Source organism: Camellia sinensis, chromosome 1 (genome assembly GCF_055761805.1).
Source record: "Camellia sinensis isolate YWXY chromosome 1, ASM5576180v1, whole genome shotgun sequence".
Classification (NCBI taxonomy): domain Eukaryota; kingdom Viridiplantae; phylum Streptophyta; class Magnoliopsida; order Ericales; family Theaceae; genus Camellia; species Camellia sinensis.
Genome location: NC_138961.1, coordinates 166389809 through 166412701, shown reverse-complemented (window position 1 = coordinate 166412701; position 22893 = coordinate 166389809). Strand labels below are relative to the sequence as shown.

At 33.3% G+C, this 22893-nt stretch overlaps 1 protein-coding gene across 1 annotated transcript; it reads left to right on the top strand.

Moving 5' to 3' along the window:
* The first annotated feature begins 11074 nt into the window (after positions 1 to 11074).
* On the top strand, positions 11075 to 12280 carry LOC114288658 (uncharacterized). Its single transcript, XM_082916871.1, has one exon. It carries the CDS (start codon positions 11075 to 11077, stop codon positions 12278 to 12280), a length of 1206 nt encoding a protein of 401 aa, XP_082772997.1.
* Positions 12281 to 22893: the final 10613 nt, after the last annotated feature.

Here is a 22893-nt window from a genome sequence, read left to right as displayed (position 1 = left end):
CCTGGAAAGAAGTAGCTAGTCTAAAAATGCTATGTTAAAATAGTTATTATAGTGTAGCATGTTGAAATGAGTTAAATAGCGTAAGAATAACCAATAGCTTCTTTTAAAGAGTCATTATAAACTAGTCAAAATTGGCATGGAACAAAAAAAAGTAACTTTATGGCTAAAAGTCAAAAAAAATCTATTGTCATTGGTCAAAAATGCCAAGTAACTCAACTTTTTTCACCTCTGAAAAATAACTGTTTTATAACTTCCTGAATAGATAAACTTTTTGGCTTCTAAAACAATTAAAAAGTCTTTAAAAAAAATAAATTAAAAAAAAAAACTAAAAAGCCAATGTCAAACTCACCCAAAACGAAACTAAACTATCCAGTTAACTTTGCAAACTGGAGAGACGTTATTGTCCTCTTTTTTTTTGTGTTTTGGAAATGAAAAAACAATTTAAACTACAAGTAGTGTTCAGTTCTACCTTTAGGAGAAAAAAATAAATAAAAATGAAACAAATTAAAATATGTTTGGTACATATATTTTATAAATATTTAAAGATAAAAACAAAGAAAACATATTCACCAAGTTGTCGTTAGGGGGTGACACTGTGACAGGAAGGCGAGGGTTGGTAGGAGGGGTGGCAAGAATGTAGATGGTGATCGGAGTGAGATAGGGAGGAGAGAATAAAATTTTATTTTGAAAACACACCATTTTATACTCAAAACATGAAATTCTAGAAATTATTCACTGTGTTTTATTTTAATTTTCTGAATTTAATTTTTCCAAAATTAAGTTTTTATTTTTTGTTTTTATTTTTATTTTTAGTGAATATTTTTAAAATTTTAAACAATTTTTTTTTTACTTTTTTCGATACACCTTACTTAAATGTATATAAAAAGTAAAATATTTGTAAAAAAATCAATAAATACACAAGAATACGAAAAATATATTTCTTATTTTTTTATTATATTTTTAGTATTTAGTGAATTTTTTTTAATTTTTTTTTTTCATAAATATTATACTTTTTAAGTGTATTTATATTATGTGTATCTAAAAATTAAAAAAAATTACTTAAAATATTAAATTTTTTTAATAAAAACAGAAAAACACGAAAAATAAAAAAACTTTAATCTTTTAAAAAGTGAGTCATGAGTGAGTTATGAAACCAAACAAACTTATTGCCATTTTTTTTTTTTGGTTAAATAGGAATAGTTCCCAACTAGGTTTGTACAGTTTTTGTAATATGAAGTCAAATGCACAATTCATAAATGAGGGAATAAACTAATATTTACTCATATTTTAGTGTAATTTATCCAAATTTCTATTTAGTATCTCCACCTTTTATGATACTCTTGAAACAATCTTATGTGTAAAAAATAAAAAATGAAACAAAGTAAATAAATTACTTACAAGAAGTTCTTGTACCGGAAAGTTAGAACAGCAAAATTACGATCAAGTCGAGTGTGTGACATTGTCCTTAAGACAGATTTGCCGCCGTATAAGTGCTCACGAATTATCGACGTCTATCTCCCAAGATACAATGATCACTTACACAAATTGTAATAGCATTGCAAACAACTATTTTGGTGAACTAGAACCTAAATTCTGAAACTCTCTTAAAACTCTAAGAACTAGTATGAAGAGTAAATGCATCATTGAAGGAAAATGGGAAAGGAAAAATGGAATGAATTGAATAGCTGGAGGATCATGTATTTAGAGGCCAAGAGATGTATGTTTGGAAGGGCAGGAAACCCTTCGAACATGTGTGAAATCTGGAACCACTAAAAAATGAAAAGAGGCGACTGGAGAGGCACTGTTCTGGGAAGCAAGAATTCAAATCGAATTTGGTGCAAAAGTTTAAATTAATCTGTTAGGGTTTCAAATTTTCCTGTAAGAATTTGAAAAAATTCAGATGGATTTTGTCCAAAAAATTAAAGCTATGGCCCGACCCACAACCCATACCACACACCTGCGCCCGCCCCGATCGGTCAGACAGCGGCGACAGCTCGCATGTGTGGTGGATTTGGGTCAAACCCACTTTGTCCATAACTCTCATCCTTACAAAACTTGGGATGCCACTTGGAACCCATCCCAAGTATGTCAACCTAAAGCTTATATACTCATATAAGCTCTCTTATTATTTCTATGTGGGACACCCAAAATAAGGTAACCCACATTTGACTTCTCAACTTCTCATTTTACGAAACTAAAAACGACGCCAATTTTCCATTCACTCATAAACGGTTTTGATGATCCGTCTTCACTATGTGACTTGCCATACAACAAGGAACACGTCACGACTTGGATCACCTCAAAAGACGTGTGGGTTCCACTTAAATGTGGGCTCAAAGATGACCCAAAATAAGCCTATAAAACCAAAATTTACAACAATCCCCAATATGAATGGAATTGATAGAGAGAAAATGTAACAACATGATGTTTCTAAAAAGAGTACAGAAATCGAAGATATTCTGCGAAGAATAAGTAGCTTTTGACTTTGAACCTTCCCTTATGAGACACTATCAGATTTACTAGCTAATAAGTTAATATGATGTCTTAAACTGTTCAGCCATTTGTGTAAACTAAGACAATAGAACTCACACAGCATATTTCTAGACACAGTTTGGTTCTTACGATTGTGTTCATTTTGGCCCTGAACAACCTGGTACTTCATAAGTGCTCTAGAGAATTGTAGTCCTTTACAAAACTCATAGAATCGGCCCAATTCATATACATATAGGTGATTCTTATGAAAAATATCCTGCCATACTCCACTAGGTATTCCTAGATATAAAAATCATTAAAAACATTGCTTATCCTAACACGCTGTAGATATCAATATTTCATTATAGAAATAGGTAGGAGTTTGACTCCCTAGTGATTCTAATGAGTTATACACAACTCGGTTGTCCCTTTGAACTTAGATTTTGGGATCTCCAGTCAACTAGATTAAGTTGTCATTGTGGTAACTCTTATTAAATAAGCTTAAGTCCCATTCCCCTCGATGAATTCTCAACTAACTCTCTTGCGTTTGGTTAGTGGATTCGCTATGTTGTCTTTAGACTTCATATATTCAATGGAAATAATTCCATTAAAGAGTAATTGTCTCGCGGTGTTATGTCAACGATGAATGTGTCGTGACTTACCATTATATATATAACTCTATACTCTACCTATTGTCGATTGACTATCATAATGTATGCATATAGCAAGCACAGGTTTCGGTCACATTGGAATATCTTCAAGGAAGTGACGAAACCATTCTGCTTCTTTCCCAACTTCATCTAGCGCTATAAACTCTGATTCCACAGTAGACCTAACAATGCAAGTCTGTTTGAAAGATTTTCAAGATACAGCCGCACCACCAAGAGTAAAGACATATCCACTAGTGGATTTTAAGTCTCTAGTATCCGATATCTAGTTTGTATCACAATATCCTTTAAGTATTGCTGGATATCTAGTATAATTTAGTCCAATGTTACAAGTAAATCTAAGATATCTTAGAACCCTCATAATAACTTTCTAGTGCTCTACTCCTGGATTACTCGTATATCTACTTAATTTACTTGCTGCATAAGCTATATATGGGCGAGTACAGTTTATCAAGTACATTAAACTTCCAATAATTTGGGCATACTCTAACTAATAAATACTTTCCTGTACATTTTTAGAAAGAAACAAATTAGCATCCACATATGTTCTAACAAGATGGTTATCAGCTTTACTAAATTTGTCAAGTATTTTCTCAATGTAATGTGACTGTAACAAAGCATATCCTTATGATATTTTGGTAATTTTCATACCAAGAATTACATCAGCAATCACCATGTCCTTCATGTCAAAATGTTCATTCAACATTTTCTTGGTAATTTTAATTATGTCATTATTACTAACTATGATGAGTATATCATCAACATAAAGACATATTGTAACATAACCTTTGTTTGTGTGTTTAATATAAACACATTTGTCACATTCATTAATTTTAAATTTATTTGACATCATTGCATTGACAAATTTCTCATGCTATTGTTTTGGCACTTGTTTTAAACCATATACTATAAAGGAGCCTCAGAATTGGACATACCTTCTTTAAAAGTTAAAGACTCATTTTCCAGCAAAAAAGTTAGAAAATTTGGACCAAAAGATTTTGAGGTTCTAGCACGTTTACTATGCCTAGGTTCCTCTTATTCATTTTGATCTATCTCTTGTTCTTGTATTTGATCTTTTTATTGATCATGATTAGTAATAGTATCATAAGATCTTTTGTTAGTACTAGTCTCTTGTCCAGTTTTCGTAGGAAACACATGTTCAAAGAACAATGCATTCCTAGATTCAATAATAGTATTTACATGCATTTCTGGGTGTTCTGACTTGTGAATCAAAAGCCAATATACATTACTATTCTTGGCATAACCGATGAATATGCAATCAACGGTTTTCGGACTTGTTTTAGTCTTTTTAGGATTAGGAATAGCCATTTTAGTCAAACACCCCCATACTCTTGAGTATTTATAGGATGGTACTCTCCCATACCACATTTCATAAGGTGTTTGATTCACTTTCTTTCAGGGTACTTTATTAATAATATAATTAGTGGAAAGTATTGTTTTCCCTCACAAGTTCTAAGGTAATCCAAAATTTATTAACATGGCATTCATCATTTCTTTTAAAGTCTTATTTTTTCTTTTAGCAATTCCATTTTGCTAAGGTGAGTAAGGAGCGGTGGTTTGATGAATTATTCTATATTCTTTACAAAAATCACCAAAAGGTGATTCATATTCACCACTTCTATCACTTCTTAAAATTTTAATTTTCTTGACAAGTTGATTTTCAACTTCATTCTTATTTTAAATGAAAGTTTTCAAAGTTTCATTCTTGGTTCGAATTAAATAATAATAACTACATCTAGTATAGTCATCTATAAAAGTAATAAAATATTTTTTTCCACCTCTAGTTCGAATTGACTTAAAATCACAAATGTCACTATGAATTAATTCAAGTAGTTCAATACTTCTTTCAATTCAATGAAAAGAAGTTTTAGTTAATTTTTCCTCAACATAAATTTCACATTTATGATTTAGATCAATTTCAAATTTAGGTTTAGATTCCATATTAATTAATCTACGCAAAGATCCATAATTAACATGTCTTAGTCTACCATGTCATAAATTTGAAAACTTAAGCAAGTAAGAAGAAGATGGATTTTTTTATTAATCATAGAAGATACAATAGTCATTACATTCATTTTGAAAAGGCATCATTCATGTAACATTTTTCTACATACATCCCGTTTTTTATAAGTACAAAATTGTCACTCTCAAAACCTAGCCTAAAACCCATTCTTACTCAATAAAGATAGGGAAACAAAATTCTTGCGAATGTCTGGTACATGCAGTACATTGTTGAGGGTGAGTTCCTTTCTAGATGTCATCTTTAGAATAACCTTTCCTTGTCCTTCGACTTTAGAAGTCGAGGAGTTGCCCATGAACAGTTGTTCTCCATTGTCCACCTTAGAATAGGAGGAGAACATCTTTTTGTCGGCACAAATGTGACGAGTAGCACTAGTGTCCACCCAACATTCTTTGAGATTTCCGACAAGGTTAATCTCAGACACAACAGCTGAAAGGTTTATGTCATCAACACCATTGGAGATTCGGTCAACTTCGGTAACATTGGCTTGAGCAGGTTTCTTACTTGAACTTCCTTTATCTTTGCACTAGCGACGACAATCTTTGCCTGGTGTCTTTTTTTGTCACAAATGTTGCATTTGCTATTAAACTAGAATTTCTTGGTTTCCCCTCCCTTAGAGCCTTGTGAGGAACTTTCTCCGGTAAATTTTTGTTTCTTTATTTTTGGTGCATGTTCCACCATATTAGTCTTTGACTCCATAGGATGCTTTCCAGCCATTTTCTCACAAATTCGGTTGTCTTCCTCAATCCTCAAACGCACAATCAATTCCTCTAAAGTTATTTCTTTGCATTTGTGTTTGAGATAGTTCTTAAATTCCTTCCAGCCTTGTGGTAACTTTTCAATTAGGGCAACAACTTGGAAGGAGTTGCTTAGTGACAGAATGAGTTGGAGATCCTAAACTTGGTTGATCATAATTTTTGAATCAACCATTACGAAATCCAGAAATTAGCCCACTACGAATTTTTTCGAGCCAACATCTTCTGTTTTTTATTTTTTTCTCCAATGACTATCATAATTTCTTTGCTATCTTGATAGGGCTATAAATGTTATACAATGTATTATCAAGCCCATTCAAGATATAGTTGCGGCAAAAGAAATCCGCATGCTTCCAAACATCGATTGCAGTAACCACTTGTCGGTCGATCCCAACCTTGTGGTAACTTTTCAATTAGGGCAACAACTTGAAAGGACTCACTTAGTGACAGAATGAGTTAGAGATCCTGAACTTGGCTAATCACCATTTTTGAATCAACCATTACGAAATCCAAAATTTTTTCCACCATGAATTTCTTCGAGCCAGCATCTTCTGTTTTGTATTTTTTTCTCCAACGACTCCCATAATTCCTTTGCCGTCTTGATAGAGCTATAAACGTTGTACAATGTATTATCAAGCCCATTCAAGATATAGTTGCAGCAAAGGAAGTCTACATGCTTCCAGGTGTCGACCGCAGCAACCACTTTTCAGTCGGTTTCATCATCCTTTAGAACAGGACCGTCTTCACGAAGGAAACAGACCAGATTTAATCTAGTAAGATAGAACAACATTTTCAGCTGTCATATTTTAAAGTCGGTTCCTAGGAACTTTTCTAGCTTTTTCCCATGATTCACTATCACGGTCACAATAAGGAGGGATTGAAGTAGTCGCAGCACCGGTCGGATTAGACGTTTGAGCAATTTCAATAGTCATTGAATTCTAAATTATAAAGCAGAATTATAATTAAAATTTTATACTACACAGAAAATTAAACCAAAAAACACAGAATATAATTTTGTAAAAAAAATAAATAAAAGAAACAAAGTTGTAACTTTTCTTTCAAAGTAATTTGAAAATAAACTTTTATTTAATCAAATTAATTCCACACAGAATATTATTTCTGTAAACTTCAAAAATTAAGATACTAAAAATTAGAATTTTAATTAATGAAAACCCAGAATATTATTTCTGAAAATTCAAAATTAATTTCTGACAAACTTAACATAGAAAATAATTTCTGTTAAAAAAAACTAAAATGAATTTTTTCTACAAGGAAACAAACGAAAATTTCTATATAAATAGAATAAGGCAAATTTGTTTCAAGATTGTTGGAACAATCTTCTGTGTAAAAAATAAATAATGAAACAAAGTAAATAAATTACTTACAGGAAGTTCTTGTACCGAAAGTTAGAACAGCAAAATCACTGGGTAGTTAGAATAGCAAAATCACGGTCAAATCGAATATGTGACACTCGGTTCTTAAGACAGATTCACCGCCATACAGGTGCTCACGAATTATCGGCGCCTATCTCTCAGGATACAATGATCACTTACACAGATTATAATAGCACTACAAACAATCCGTTCTGGCAAACCAGAACCTGAGTTCTGAAACTCTCTTAAAACTCTAAAAACTAATATGAACAATAAATGCAGCACAAAAGGAAAACGGGAAAGGAAAAATAGAATGAATTAAATTTGTTGAAGGATCTTGTATTTCTAGGCCAAGAGGTGTCTGTTCGAAAGGGTAGATTCTTTGAACAAGTGTGAAACCTAGAACCGTCGAAAAATGAAGAGAGACAACCGGAGATGCACTGTTTCGGGAAACAAAAATTCAAATTCAAATTTTGACGCAAAAGTTTGAATTAATCCATTAGGATTTCAAATTTGCCCACAAGAATTTGAAAAAATTCAAACTAATTTTGTCTAAAAAAATTAAAGCTCGGACCCGACCTACAACCCACACCCGGATGGATGGCATGCGGGATGGATTTTGGTCAAACACACTTTGTCAGTAACTCCCCTCTTTATAAAACTTGCGGTGCCCCTTGGGGCCCATCCCAAGCATGTCAACCTAAAATTTATATACTTATATAAACTCTCTTATTGTTTTTGTGTGAGACACTCAAAATAAGGTAGCCCACATTTGACTTCCACTTTCCATTTCACGAAATCGAAAACGACGCCAACTTTCTATTCACTCATAAACAGTTTTGATGATTCGTCTTTACCATGTGACTTGTCATGCGGCAAGAAACACATCACCACTTGGACTTACCTCAAAAGATGCGTGGGCCCAACTTAAATTTGGGCTCAAAGATGGCCCAAAATAAGTCTGTAAAATCAAAATTTCCAACATATATAATTTGGTATTCCTAGCATTACCCGTAACATTTTTCTGTTTTCTTTGCTTTTGATTCTTCATCTTCTTTCACTAAACCCAAGCATAATTTTCAACTCGATCATTAAAAATCAAGTTTCTAATCCCCTTTCTCCATTTGTGAATATAAATATTTGGTACAAGCAAAACTTCCATAGAATCAAGATCAAATCCATATTATGGATTTAGTAACAGTCAAGATTACATAGATTTTTCTATTTAAATGAACTTTCATTTTCAACAAAAGTAATACCTAGAAGAAAAGCAAGCTATAGAGGATATGCTAAATGTGGTCACTTCCTATCCTATAAAGCACCTTCGTCTTGAGAACAAAAGCTATGGAGAGCTAAAGATGATCCATTATTTTCCTATATGATCCAAACAACTTTTCAAAAAAAATGGAGCTACCTTAATTTTAAAACAATAGCTAAATTACATAAAAAGAGATAGAGAAATGTACAAATGATTCCAAAATTCTAACAATAATGTCAACTCATGTTACAATCTTAATCACGGATGCGTCAACACGAAGATTTGCAAATATCGTGATTTTGTTCCATTAACTCTCATATTAACCATCTTTAAAAAAAAAAGTTAAAAAAAAAGAAACAAAAAAAAACCTGATATTAACTATAAAAAAGATTTTTTTTTTTTTAAAAAAAACATGACAATGTCGGTGTAGAACATGTAATACTGTTTACCAAAAAAAGAACTTGTAATACAGCTTTGCCATGAGGCTTTTTAAAGAGAAACATGGCTAGAGAGATTCGTTTGGATCATCAACTTTTTGAAAGCAGGATTCACCATTGGAAAGAGAAAGTTCCCAAATAAGTTTGCTAGCTTTTGCATCTAAAGGGGAATTATTTTTTATTTTTATTTTTATTTTTACTTTTTTGACTGTCGTACAGGGGCCAGCTCAATTCTTACTGAGGCTTAAAAGAAAATTGGGGAAATTAAAAAAAAAAAAAAACTCAAGGTATGATGTATGTAACCAAATAAATCATATGTTTTTAATTTTATCAATTTAAATTCTAAAATGTTGATTTGTTTTCATATTTCCATGAAATAAAATTGATGAAAAAATTGGGTATTTTAGTTATTAAACTTAACCCACAAAAAGATAAAATAGGCAAAGTCAATCATACAAAATATCACATATAAACCATAATCATTTCATTTTTTATTTCACAAAATTATTTAAAAAATAATAATAACAACAAAACAAAACATCAACCCAAACAATACTATTTTAGTTAGGCTAAAATAGCTAAAAATTCAGGCTAAATTTTTTTTTCTCAAACAAAGCCTTAATGAAAAAGTGTATTTTATACATTTTATGTATATCTACATTGAATTTAATGACTAAAATAATTTTTTTCTATCAATTTTACTTAATGAAAATAAGTAAATAGTTTAGATTAAAAATAAATTAAAATATTAGGGTTTAAATTAACAAAATTAAAATTTTAGAATTTATTTTGTTACCATACTCAAATCTTGGGATTTTTTTTTAATTGCCCAACAAAATTTCAATAACAGTGTCTTTTATATTTAAAAGAGATTAATTAACTTTTTGTATTTATTTGGGACCTTTAGTCAAAGAATATATTTTTTTTGTTGGGCCTTTTTACGAGAAGAATTTTTCATTAGCATTTGCGATTGGAACTTTTAATCCAGAAGCGTTATTTAATGGGCTTATTATGGAAATACATTTATAGTATTCATGATCAAGTACTTTTAACACTGAGATTTTTTCCTATTTAAAAAAAAAAAAACAAAACAAATCAAGTTGTTTGGTTTTGGTTTTCGGAAAACACTTTTAAAAAAATTCTATTTTTTTTATTTTCTGTATTTTTTTTTGTTTTCAATGAATTTTTTTAATATTTAAGCAATTTTTTTTTAATTTTTAGAAACACCTAACATAAATACACTTAAAAATAAAATATTTGTGAAAAAGATCTTTAAAAAAAATCACTAAATACCAAAAATACAAAAAAAAAAATAAATAAAAATTATGTATATTTTTCATATTTTGGTGTGTTTATTAAATATTTAAAATATTTTTTCATAAATATTTTACTATTTAGATACATCTAAGTAAGGTGCATCTAAAAAAATAAAAAAATTACTTAAAATTTTAAAAATATTCATTAAAAATAAAAAATAAAAAATTTAATTTTTCTCATTTTGGATGTTGAAGATTTTTTTTTTACCAGGCATTTAGATTTTGGGCCTTAATAAACAGAATTAAAGTTTGGAACTTCCAAAATTTAGGGCTTAAAGCATCTCCAACCATACTCTCTAAAATGCCTCCTCAAAGTACCCAGAAAACTACCTTTTTTATTTTGCCTAACTAATTTAACTAGTGTGCACTCTTTATTTTAGCTAACCAATCAAACTAACTTAACTAATTTTTGAAAGAAAACTATTATAAACATTAATAAATAAATAAATAATCTTTTTATGACATGCTGCATATATTGATGTGGCATTTGCAAAAATTTATTTATTTAAAATATATAATTAAATTATTTATAAAAAAATATTTTCAAACAATCATATTATCTTAACGGTCATATTTTCAAACGGTAATATTCTCTCAACGGTCATATTTTTAAACGGTATTATTCTCTAATGGTAATATTCTCTAACGGACGTATTCCTAACGGTTATACATTTTTTGTTTATAAAAAAGATTTGTTCTTTCATTTTTACCAATTTGAACTATATTTCTCAACTTCATTCATTTTTTAATTACCATGGCTCGCAATACCATGAAAATGATTCTTAACGACTTTGACGGTGATGACGAATTGCAACTAATAACGACAGCTGCAGTGGAAGAAGAGGGACTCAATAGAGAAAGATGTTCGAGAAGATGTAGTGGTTCCATTGAAGGCCATGCAATTATTTATCGCGATCGAGTTCAATACCATGAGAGACTTTATCGAGACTATTTCTCAAAAACAACTATATATCCTGCCCATTTATTCAGGAGGAAATTCCGGATGAATCGATCTCTGTTTCTTCATATTCTATCTACGGTGGAAGCATACGATCCATATTTTGTCCAGAAAACAGATGCTGTTGGAATCATTGGTTTGTCTTCCCTTCAAAAAATGACAGCTGCTATGAGGATGCTCGTTTATGGAGTAGCAGCAAATTCGGTGGATGATTATGTGAGAATTGGTGAAAGCACCGCCATAGAGAGTCTAAAACACTTCGTTAAGGCGATGGTTGCAATGTTTTCTGAGAGGTACATGAGGAGCCCTAACAACGATGATATTTCAAGATTATTAGCGATGGGAAGCAATCGCGAGTTTCTTGGTATGTTAGGGAGCATTGATTGTATGCATTGGAAGTGGAAAAATTGTCTTACTGAACAGAAAGGTATGTATTCTAGTCACATTCATGAACCAACTATTATTTTAGAGGCTGTGGCTTTTCAAGATTTATGGATATTGCATGCCTTTTTTGGCATGCCCGGATCTCATAGCGACATCAATGTATTAGATCATTCTTCTGTATTTTCACTCCTTACTCAAGGTCGTATTCCTCCAGTCAATTACTCAATCAATGGAAATGATTATACAATGGGATACTATATTGCCGATGGTATATATCCGCAATGGGCAACATTTGTCAAAACAATCTCATCTCCACAAGGGAATAAGCAAATATATTTTGCAAAAGCTCAAGAATCGGCAAGGAAAGATGTTGACCGAGCATTTGGTGTGCTCCAAGCACGTTTCGCGATTGTGCGAGGACCTGCACGTTTTTGGAAAACGGAAATAATGGAAGATATTATGATGGCATGCATAATAATGCATAACATGATTGTTGAAGATGAGAGGGATGCCAATGGAATAGACTTTAATTATGATACAATTAGTGAAAGTTTTCCACTAGTGTCTCGTGAGCGTACACCAGAACTTTTTGAATTCATTCAAAATCATCATTATTGATTTTTGTACTAGTTTATATGCTTTAGTGAGTGTGTTTTCAAAAATATTTGTACTGCTTTATGTGCTTTCAATAATATATCACTAGTGATTTGTTTTTAATCTATGATCTTTAGTGATACTTAGAATAAATTTTTTTTGTCAATAAAACAATAAAACAAGTCATACTAAAACAATAAAACAATATATCATTGTAGCTTGTATCATATTTACTCTAAATAAAACAATATAAAATGTGCTAGCAACAAGCCATATAAAAGTGATGTAATTAATTTAGCTGTTTGATAAACCATCAGCAACAACAAGCAGCAATCCCAACTGAAACTATCCCAAAACATCACAAAATATCTCTATTTTCAGCAGCATGACAACTCAGCAAAGTAACCCCAACTGATACAAGATGTGCCAGCAAACCCAAAAATCAAATACAGTCAAACTTAAATTAAATAAAAACATAGTTTTGAAGCTAAATAGAAACAATTAATTCATTTTTTCAAGGATTTGCATCTAACGTTGGCGAATATATTGTGCTTGCAGTGGAGGCATCATACTTGTATCCATTGACATGATTCTCTCTTCCTCTCTCCCTTCCTCCAATGCAAGCCTTCGTTCCTCTCTCTTTTCCTCATTTTCAATCCTCCGTTCCTCTTTAAGATAAGATTTCTCAAATATCTCTATTTTCTTCTCATTTGTTATGTCGTTTTTTACCTTTATCTCTTCGAAGAGCTTCACAAAAGGCGACTTTGTAACATTATTTCTAAGATCTTTGGCTTTTTTTTTTTCTTTGCGGCCTTCCTTCCTACCGGTCTTTCTACAACATCATAGTTATCATTGTCCCCTAAATTTACTAAATCTTGTGTACAAGGGGTAGACGTTGCCGGAGATGCCTTTTTTTGTGCTTTTTTGCTTCTTTGTTGTTGTATCTTCCATCCATTTTGGTTGGGATCTCAATTCATTCCAACAATGCTCAAAGGAAAAGTTCGATTGATACAAGTCTTTGTACAATTTTTCCACAATCCCGAATCTAAAAAATAGATTAAAGAATAGTCACTATCACGTAAAATTTATTCATTACATGTACAAAATTAAATTCTAGTAATACCCTGTCTTTTTTAGTCAAACCACTTCGATTCAACCATTCAACTTGAGCAAAACATCCACAAAATTTATTTGTGGCAAGTTGAATCGCCGACCACCGATTCATTAGAAAAGTTTGAGTTCTTTCAGAATCGAAGGTTTTGTACTTATTGAAGTTCTCCCACACTCTTAACCAATATGCCTTTGACTTTTGCTCATTTCCTCTAATTAGATCTAAGCTAATATTAAGCCATGAAGATATGAGCATCATGTTTTCCTCTATGGTGAAGTTTCCTGTGGGTTGTGATATCTTTGTGGTTTGAGTAATAATTTTAGGAGAGAATGATAAAGATTGACTCTCTTGTTGACGAGATTCAGTGGTAAAATCATGGTCAAGGTCAAACTCGTCGTTTATTAGGTTGTTAAAATATGCATTTCCTTGATATTCCATCTACAACACAATTTTTCATACCACACACACACACACACACACACACACACAAAAGTATTGAGAACAATAATTCATTCAAAGGAACTGCAAAAGGAAAGTATTGAGAACAAAAAAGAATTGATACAAGCAACTGCAAAGTAAAGCAATAATTCAACTTATTAGAATTTTGGCAAAGCAGTGGACTTTAACACTAAGCTTGGGTATCCAACAGTTCCAAATGATTACTAGGCAACTCAACTCCACTTATGTCCTCTCTTATCTGGGGTTTATTGAGAACACATGTACCCAGGACAATGATGTTCAAAGGATTTTGTGTTTACTAAACTTTAAAGGCGCAAGACTTTCTTCTATTTATAGATGAGTACAAAGATAGGAATTCATTCATGCTTAATCACTAACTCAAATTTGCCTTACTTTTTTGAGAATATAACCTGAGCACCAAGTTTGATTTAAAGAGCTGTATATATTTCATGCCAGTGCCTATGGAACTTGTATTAAAAGAGGTTGTGTATGCCAACAAGAAGAAAAGGGTTCAAGTTCCACAGACCAACAAAAATGACTCTGGCCTCCTTCACACAATATATATTTTACAATACCATAACTTCTTCAAGTATTATACTATAAGTAATGAAATCTTCTAAATACCCCTGCTACCCCTTGGTTATTAATGCATATTAAAGACCAAAACGATAAAATAAGATTTAGGTATTAGAAAGTGCACATATTGATTAGGTGTACCTTCGTGTGTGCTATTTGTTTGAGAATGGAGCTTATTAAGTCTGGTTATATCCAATCAAAGAATTTAACTGAGGGTTACAAAAAAAACGGATAATTTAACTGTGCAAAAATTAGGTGGAGGAATCTAAAATCAAAAAAATGTTGGACATGTGTCATATTCTACAACTTATACCTTTTTTTTTTCAAGTTCTATAATTTGCACTAATTTTACATTATCACCTCACTACAAGAAATAACAGTTTTGCCGACCAAAATATTAGTCGCCAAAACCATTTAGCGACTAAATTTTTTTGTCGCCAAGTTAGTCACCTAAACTCTGTCGGCGAATGTTTTAGCGACTAAACATGTGTTTGGTCGCTGAAAGTGCACATTTGGCTACTATTTTTTTAGTTGGCAATGTTACCTTTTAGCTACTAAATTTTATTTGGTCGTTTGCTCTTGTGGAGATTCGAACCATCAACCTTCCATACCATAAACCTTATACAACACACTCTTTCCACTACGCCTCTATAACACCATATGATTATATATGCAACATATATTATTTATATAGTATATAGACCCGTATTAATATAAAAGTACACATATAAATATAATTACTTTTATTGAACATAATTTATGTAAAAATAAATTATTTACTAGAAAAAAAAGAGACCACTTTTGGCGACTAAACTTCTTTTTAGTCGTCAATTCTATATTTTTGGCTACTAATTTTTTTAGTCGCTAAAAAATCTAATTCCTGCGCTAAAATTACTACTTTTGGCGACTAAACGTCTTTTTAGTCGCCAAAAAGCCTCCCTTTTGGCTACTAAATTTTTTTTAGTCGGTAAAAGCATCACATTTGGCTACTAAAATATCTTTTTAATCGCCCAATGCCTCACTTTTGGCTACTAAATTATTTTTAGTAGCCAAAAGCCTCACTTTTGGCTACTAAAATTTTTTTAGTCGGTAAAAGCATCACATTTGGCTACAAAACATCTTTTTAGTCGCCCAATGCCTCACTTTTGGCTATTAAATTATTTTTAGTAGCCAAAGGCCTTACTTTTGGCTACTAAAATATTTTTAGTCGGTAAAAGCATTATATCGGTGACCAAACAGATTGTTAGTCGCCAAAACCTATACTTTTGGCTACTAAATTTTTTAGTCGCCAAAAGTCTTTCTTTTGGCTACTAAAATATTTTTAGTCGGCAAAGCCTATACTTTCAGCGACCAAAGGTGTTTTTTTAGTCGCTAAAGATGCTTTTTCTTGTAGTGCCTATAAGACCTATGAAAAATTAAAATGCTTATCAGTGATATCATGCCACTTGCATAAATGAGATACTTCAAACAGGTCCATCATTCTAAAATATAAAATTTGAGGTAACAAAAGTGTGCTGAATTTAACCAATCTGCTGATTGTAGACGCATATAAGTGCATTATCCACATCAGAATAACTTAATAAGAATAATGCAAAACAAGCTTCACACGACTAAAGACATTCCCAAACAATAAAAGTAGGAGTTCGCTGTCACGACCCAAACCCGCCCCTATGGGTTTAGCACCGTAACCGACCAGTAATCCAAGATTACCGAAGGCCTGCTTAACAGTAATACAGTAAAACAGAGTACAGGGGCATGGCGGAAGCCAAAACAGTAAATAAACAATGTCCAATAAGCTGTGACAGTCTGTATGCTAAAAAGACTTTTCATACACATATACATGAACAGTATAGAACAGTATGTACATATATACAATCATTCAGTTCAAGGACCTAATCCCTATTAAATAGTACTGTAACAGTCTATACAGTTATACAAAACAGATACAGAGACAGACGAGGAAATTAAAAACACCCCTAAGCCATAACTTGATAGGCTCGGAACCTCGCAGTGAGGCACATAGGTTGGCTCGATAAAACTGGAGTTTACCTCGACGCTTCTAGCCACGGTCTGGTGCCTGTACACCTACATATATATATATGAGCAGTGAGCTAAAGCCCAGTGAATAACATAATGCGTAAAGAGGTTAAGAATGAATGTCCTTACAGTAATGAAAACAGTTCGTTAATTCAGTATATCAGTCATTCAGTCATATGTGGTACATCCATTAGCATAACAGTACAGTAAACAGTAGGTCTTAAAAGACCGAACAGTAAATGATGGCCATCAATCAGTAAATAGTAGTGGTTCCAACAAGGGAACCGACAGAGATCTCTGTAATAGTAATAGTAAACAGTAGTTGCTAAGGATGCCACAATACAGTTCAGAATATAGGACATACATTCATTCAATTAACAATATCAATTCAGAAAGCAGTACAGTTCAATTGTTCAGAAGATAACCATTTTGAACATATCTTTACACAGTTGTTACTCACAGAGTTCTGGGCTACAGTAAAGCTAGAGCGCGTCCCCAGTTGCCAACCCTACACAGTTACAGATTGAACACACACTAAGCTACACAGTCAGGAAAGATAATAACTTAATCCCTAATTTGCCTCGGTGTGTTCTACATCTATATCCTCATTAAGATGTCTTAAACTAGGCCTAAGAATGCCTAGGATGGGATGAGGATGCAAAGATGCATTCAAAAAGCATTTTCAGAATTTTCAGAAAATAGGGGTCACGCTCGAGCGTAGGTTACTCTGCTCGAGCGGACATGCAGACAAAGGTTTCCGCTCGAGCGTAGAATTACCCGCTCGAGCGTTCTGCAAAACAGTCAAAAGTGCTGGATAAGTGAAAATCACGCTCGATTGGGCGCTCGACACCCGCTCGAGCATGAGACACAATGTCCCGCTTGAGCGTCAATTATTCCGCTCGATCGGACATCAAAACAGTGCAAAGTACTGGGAGCACGAATTTCACGCCCGAGCGCCAGTAACCCCGCTCGAGCGTGAGTCCAAATTCTAGAAATTCTAGATTTGAACCTCAAGCTCAAAACCAAGTTTTAAAACATAAATTTCGATCCTCTTGGGCCAATTTTCCAGAAAACATCCCAAAACTCATAGTTTAACATGATTCCAAAGCTCAATTGTAAAATCAAAGCCCAAGGGTGTTTCAAACAACTCAATTTCAAACCAATTTTCAAGAATATGAAAAACATGCAAACATGCATGAATTTAAACCATTTCAAAACTTCAATTTCATGCTCTAATGAGCCAATTCTTTCAAAGACAAGGTGAAAACATGGTTTATGATCAAAACATGGACATGCATGTGGCAAATTTATGAAGAACAAGCTCTAAAATGCAAGAGTATACCATGCATGCAATAATTAAGCTCCAATTCAACACTTTGAGGCATAAGTTGGCTCTAGACTTCAACTTTGTTCAAAACCATGCAAGAACAAGCTTAACACAACAATGAGAGGTTGAATTCCCTTACCTAGGTCTCCAATACAAGGTGAGGAAGCTTAATTTGCTAATTCTCTCTTCAATTCTACCAAGTTTCCAAGCAATTTGGTTGAAATCAAGTCCTTCTCCTAGCTCTCTCTCTCTAGTCGGCTAAGTCTAAGAAAAATAGACTGATGAAGTGTTGTAATGTTAGCATTAGAGATTAACTAAGAGGCTCATGAAAGTCCATTAGGTGGCAAAATGGCAATTAAGTCCAACTCTTGTAATTTAATTCATTTTAATCCAATTTAATCATACCAAATCACATTTTAGATAAATACACCATAAAATCACATAAATTCCAATGAACACAAATCATCAATCAATTTCAGATTCGGCCGCCGATAAGGCCTTCAATTCGCAATTTAAACACAAAAGCATGAACAGATAATCAAACAGTCAACAGATAGACATACAATTGAACAGATATACTTAATCAATTCAGTTCCAGATTTCAGTCAGTCAGTTCAGTATTTCAATCAATTCAGTTACCAATCATAATCAGTCTTAGTTTAGCAGTAATCAGTGGTTAATCGGTAAACAGTGACGAGGGTTGTTACATTCGCTCATCAAGATTCCTAATCAAATAAACAAGTTCCATCATGCAGTGATTTCTTTATCTTATATTTTTCTATATAAAAAAAAAATCCATAAAGGAGTACGACACAGAAAAAGTATTAAAAGTAAATCAACTAATAAAGTTTTAAATTGGGAATTGTGGGAAATACATGTATTTTTCTCCCAAGAATCTATCAATTTTTCCTTTGATCCAAATTGCTTAAATATCATAGACCACATTCTGTTTCTTTCACTATTCCCACCAAGGTTTCCTCTTTTGGTTTTACTTTACTTACACTCAAGGAACACATGATAGGCCACAAAAAGATCCCACCACAACAAATATAAAGAGCATTAAAGCCTAATAAAGCTTAAAGCTGTTAGAAAACAACTTTTAATTCTATTTCTGCATAATTAGATTCATCAAGCATGGACTATTTTGGTCCTGTATCTGTTGAAGCAAATATTGGGATTTGGATTGCCTGTGAATTGAATTCCCATCTGATAACCTATTTTCCCCATACAAGTTTTGCCAATACTTGGCTAAATACCCAGCTCCAACTATTGCTGCAGCAACCCATAAATCCATTCTCTCTCTCTCTTTCTCTCTCTCTCTCTCTCTCTCTCTCTCTCTCTCAAAAATTCCAGAAGAAAACTTGAATTTTCCTTCACTTACAATTGATCAAAATCTTGAAGTAAAAACAATTAAAAATTCAGAACAAATGACGAGGGCTTGAACTCAAAACCCAGAGGCAAAAATCAAGTTATTAATAAATAAATAAATAAATAAAAGAAAGAAAGAAAAACAACAAAAAGAATAACAAGTCAACTATGAAAGATTGAAACTAATAATATGTAAATGAAAAAACCATATTAAAGAACAAGAAACAAGCTTTCATGTGCTTTGTACAATCATCATAGTAAGAGGAAAAGAATAAAAAATCAAACAGAACCCAATTGAGGACAAACATACCAGGAAACAAAGAAAGAAATCAAAGTGAAGCAAATGTATTGATTTAGGGTTCAAAGAGTTCTGACCTTGAAATCCAATGTCTAGACCTCTTGAATCTTTCTGAATCGCAAGAAGTAAACTAAGCTTAGCGAGATCAAATAGAAGGGAAAGGGTTTCGTAGTGTAGGAGGTGGGTTGAGAGAGATCTTTGATGGGGAAAAACGGGAAAGGGAGAAAGAGAGAGAAAGAGAAAGAGAGTCACCTGAGTTGGCGGGAACACATTTTGCCTAGCAATAGAGGCTGACTACCTGTGGAGAGCCAAAACAAGAATGGGCAAAATGCCTCACCATTTGCCTCATGCGTTGGAGCCCTAGAAATGAAGCTTCAATAGGCAAAATGCCTAATTCTCTCAATTTGCCTTATGCGTTGGAGATGCTCTTAAAACACCAAGTCAATTTTGTGCTCAACAGGCCTTGCCGTCACAACCATCAAGGATGAAAAATTATTAATATACGTAAAGTAACATGCCCCATACTATTTAGGGTAAACTTCACTTTATTTTTTGTGGTTTAGATCGTATGTAATTTATCCTTTTAATATTTAGAAATAATTATATAATTCTCACGTGATTTGTGCATTGAAATACACTATAAGACTGTTGGCTTTTTTGGCTTTCGAAGGTTAGTAATGTTATTTTAAGCGTGACAATAAGGATCAATAAGTCCTTACAGAATTTATAATTGCCAACCAATTATCAGACGATTGTGTTGAAATTCTTTCAGCCTCAATGATGAGGACTTTTACTGATGGCTTGTTTTAAGAGAAATTTATAAGAAATAACAAATACAGAACAATTTAGAAACTGAATTCCATTGAGTGAATAAGAACTTACAATGAAATGACACGGTCTTAAAAAGATTTACAGCAACTACTTGAAACTACTCCTAGGAAATGAAGTGCAGTACAGGAATTAAAGTGCTGGAAAAGTAAAACTGGAAAGAAATATAAAGTAAACAAACTAGTTTCTGGATCTCAGTCTGGATATATCAATTTGGGGCCTTCTCTACTATTTATAATCTCCAAGGGTAGCCGTTGTTGTGGGCTTCCAATCGTCAAAATGTCCTCCCATGATTGCTGATCAGGTTCTCTCACAGTCAGTCCCACTACCTCATTCTTGCAGTTAGGCTTCCCTCTTGGATTTGAATTTGAATTCGTGAGTAACTGTTGAGCCACGTCGTCTTGCGTCTTCTAGATATTCTAATGCTGCACAGATCCATTTTAACCAATATGACCTTCCACGTGTCTATCTTCGATTGGAGACTCGTATTAACTCCCCCAAATTGCCCTTCATGTACCACGTGTTAAGCTGCGATTAGCTTTTACAAAATATGTAGCGACCCCCCGCACTAATATACCCAATACTTGGTGATATTAGTGGACTCAATGCACTTTGTCCACGTCCTAGGACGTGCATGGACTTTGCATCTTCTTATATATGCATCCGTCTTCCATAAATGAAGCACTTGATCTGCATTAAATTCTTTCCCATGCTTGAACATTTTCCACTATTTGAGTATTTGAAAGGGCTGATATAGTTCCCATGGTCAAACAAACCCTTTTTTTTTAATCGATCGTACATATGAAGAGATATTAGACAATGATGTTCGTCCTCAAAAAAACCTTCATGCTTTTGTTGGCCATGCTTATTCGCCTCAATTTATTCATGTTGAGAATGCTTTCACAAACTATCAACCTTTGGACCAAGAAATTACAACTATAAACCTTTGGACTAAGAACTTGCAAAAATGGATCTTGGAAGCTCCTCCTATGCCTCCAAACTTTCTGCATGGGATGAAACTGCCTTCTCTTCCTCTAACAATACTTCTAACAGCACTGGCTGGGGAACTTGGCATACACCCACTCAACCTCAAACAAGGGAGAGAATCCACCATTGATTCCCTGAATTCGATGACCCCATTGCAATCTATCACTTTATGCGCAACTCCGTAGTATATCCATACGTCCCCCTCGACCGTCTTCATAGCCTTGAGGACAACTTGCTTTCGGCATGGTATATTTCCACCTTGCCATCCAGAATAGTGCGAAATACTCCACACCTTGTTAAATCCTTGGGAATTAGTCCCTCACTCTTAGCCAAAAAAACAAAACTTTGCTCCTCTAACTGGCTAGAATATGTGAACAAGCTTGAGTTCCCACCTTCATTTAGACTGGACCCAACTGCTCCTTCCCTGTCTTCCAATCCTAATTAGATTGAAGAACTGAAACTCACCCTCTTCGAGAGCAAGCATTTTGCTCCCTACCAAGCCCCAGTTCTTCCTACTACTTACCAACAGTATAGAGCCCAGACTTTGCTTGCCGCTTTCTCCTGTTTATCCTTTGAGGTTCTTCGAGATGATATTCCTCACAAGAACTTATTGTGGTCTTGTGATATTATCTCTTGAAGCCACATCCTTAACCCTATAGCCCAGACAGAGCTTTATACTTTCTTGGATCAACTTCCTCTCCTACTCAACTGGCACACAAATGCTTCCATTACCAGTGAGTTGTTAGAGAACGTTTTTTCCGCTCGTATTCAAATCCAATACAAAGCAGAGAATCTCCTTGAAGAATATGAAGACTTTAAGAACCAAGATTCAGAGTATGGAGAAGATGCCATTATGGGCGATGCACACGAGGAAGGAGGAATGAATGAAACATATAAGGCTCTTAAACAAACAAAATTTGAATTGAAGGCCCAGCATCTCGTCTTCTTACTAAAGGCTCATCAGTTAGATAAACCCAATTTAGATAGGATAGAAGATAGGTTAGGAAAAGAGTATGTATTTATTGAATTTTGCTAGACAAAGTTCCATGATCTTGTGACTTTGTCCATTCCTTACTTTTATGAAATTGAGAATGTAACCAAGTAGGTGTTCCCAATGTAAATATTGCATATCAATAAAACTGAGCTCTTCAAATATCATCTGTCATGATTTGGTTTTATATTCCAATTGTATGATCGATTGTATGGCGAATATGGCTAATGCCTTACTCTATCTGTGTAATTTGTGAATACCAGCTTTGAAGCAACCAACTTACTTTGATGCCTGGCTTTAAGTGCTTCGAAGCATGGATTTTCTCATAGGAGCGTCCATATTTGACTTAAGGTTTTCATGCTCCAATCATCTGATTTACATAACCTGTACAAATCACAGCTTCAAATTGACCGGTCTTGTTTCGAATGCTTACTTATTTCAGAATTCACAACTCTAAGCAAGATAAGCATCCCAAAGACACTTTAGGGACATTACCTTGCAAAGACAATCTAGGAGTATGCTTATAAAGCCTTCGAAGAAAATAAACCTTAACTATAATTTTGTGTAAGGCATAAAATGGCTTTGAAGCCAACTGCAGATTTTCGAAGCCGAGCTAAGTCTTTGAAATAAATTTCCCTCCCAAACTTACTCTTTG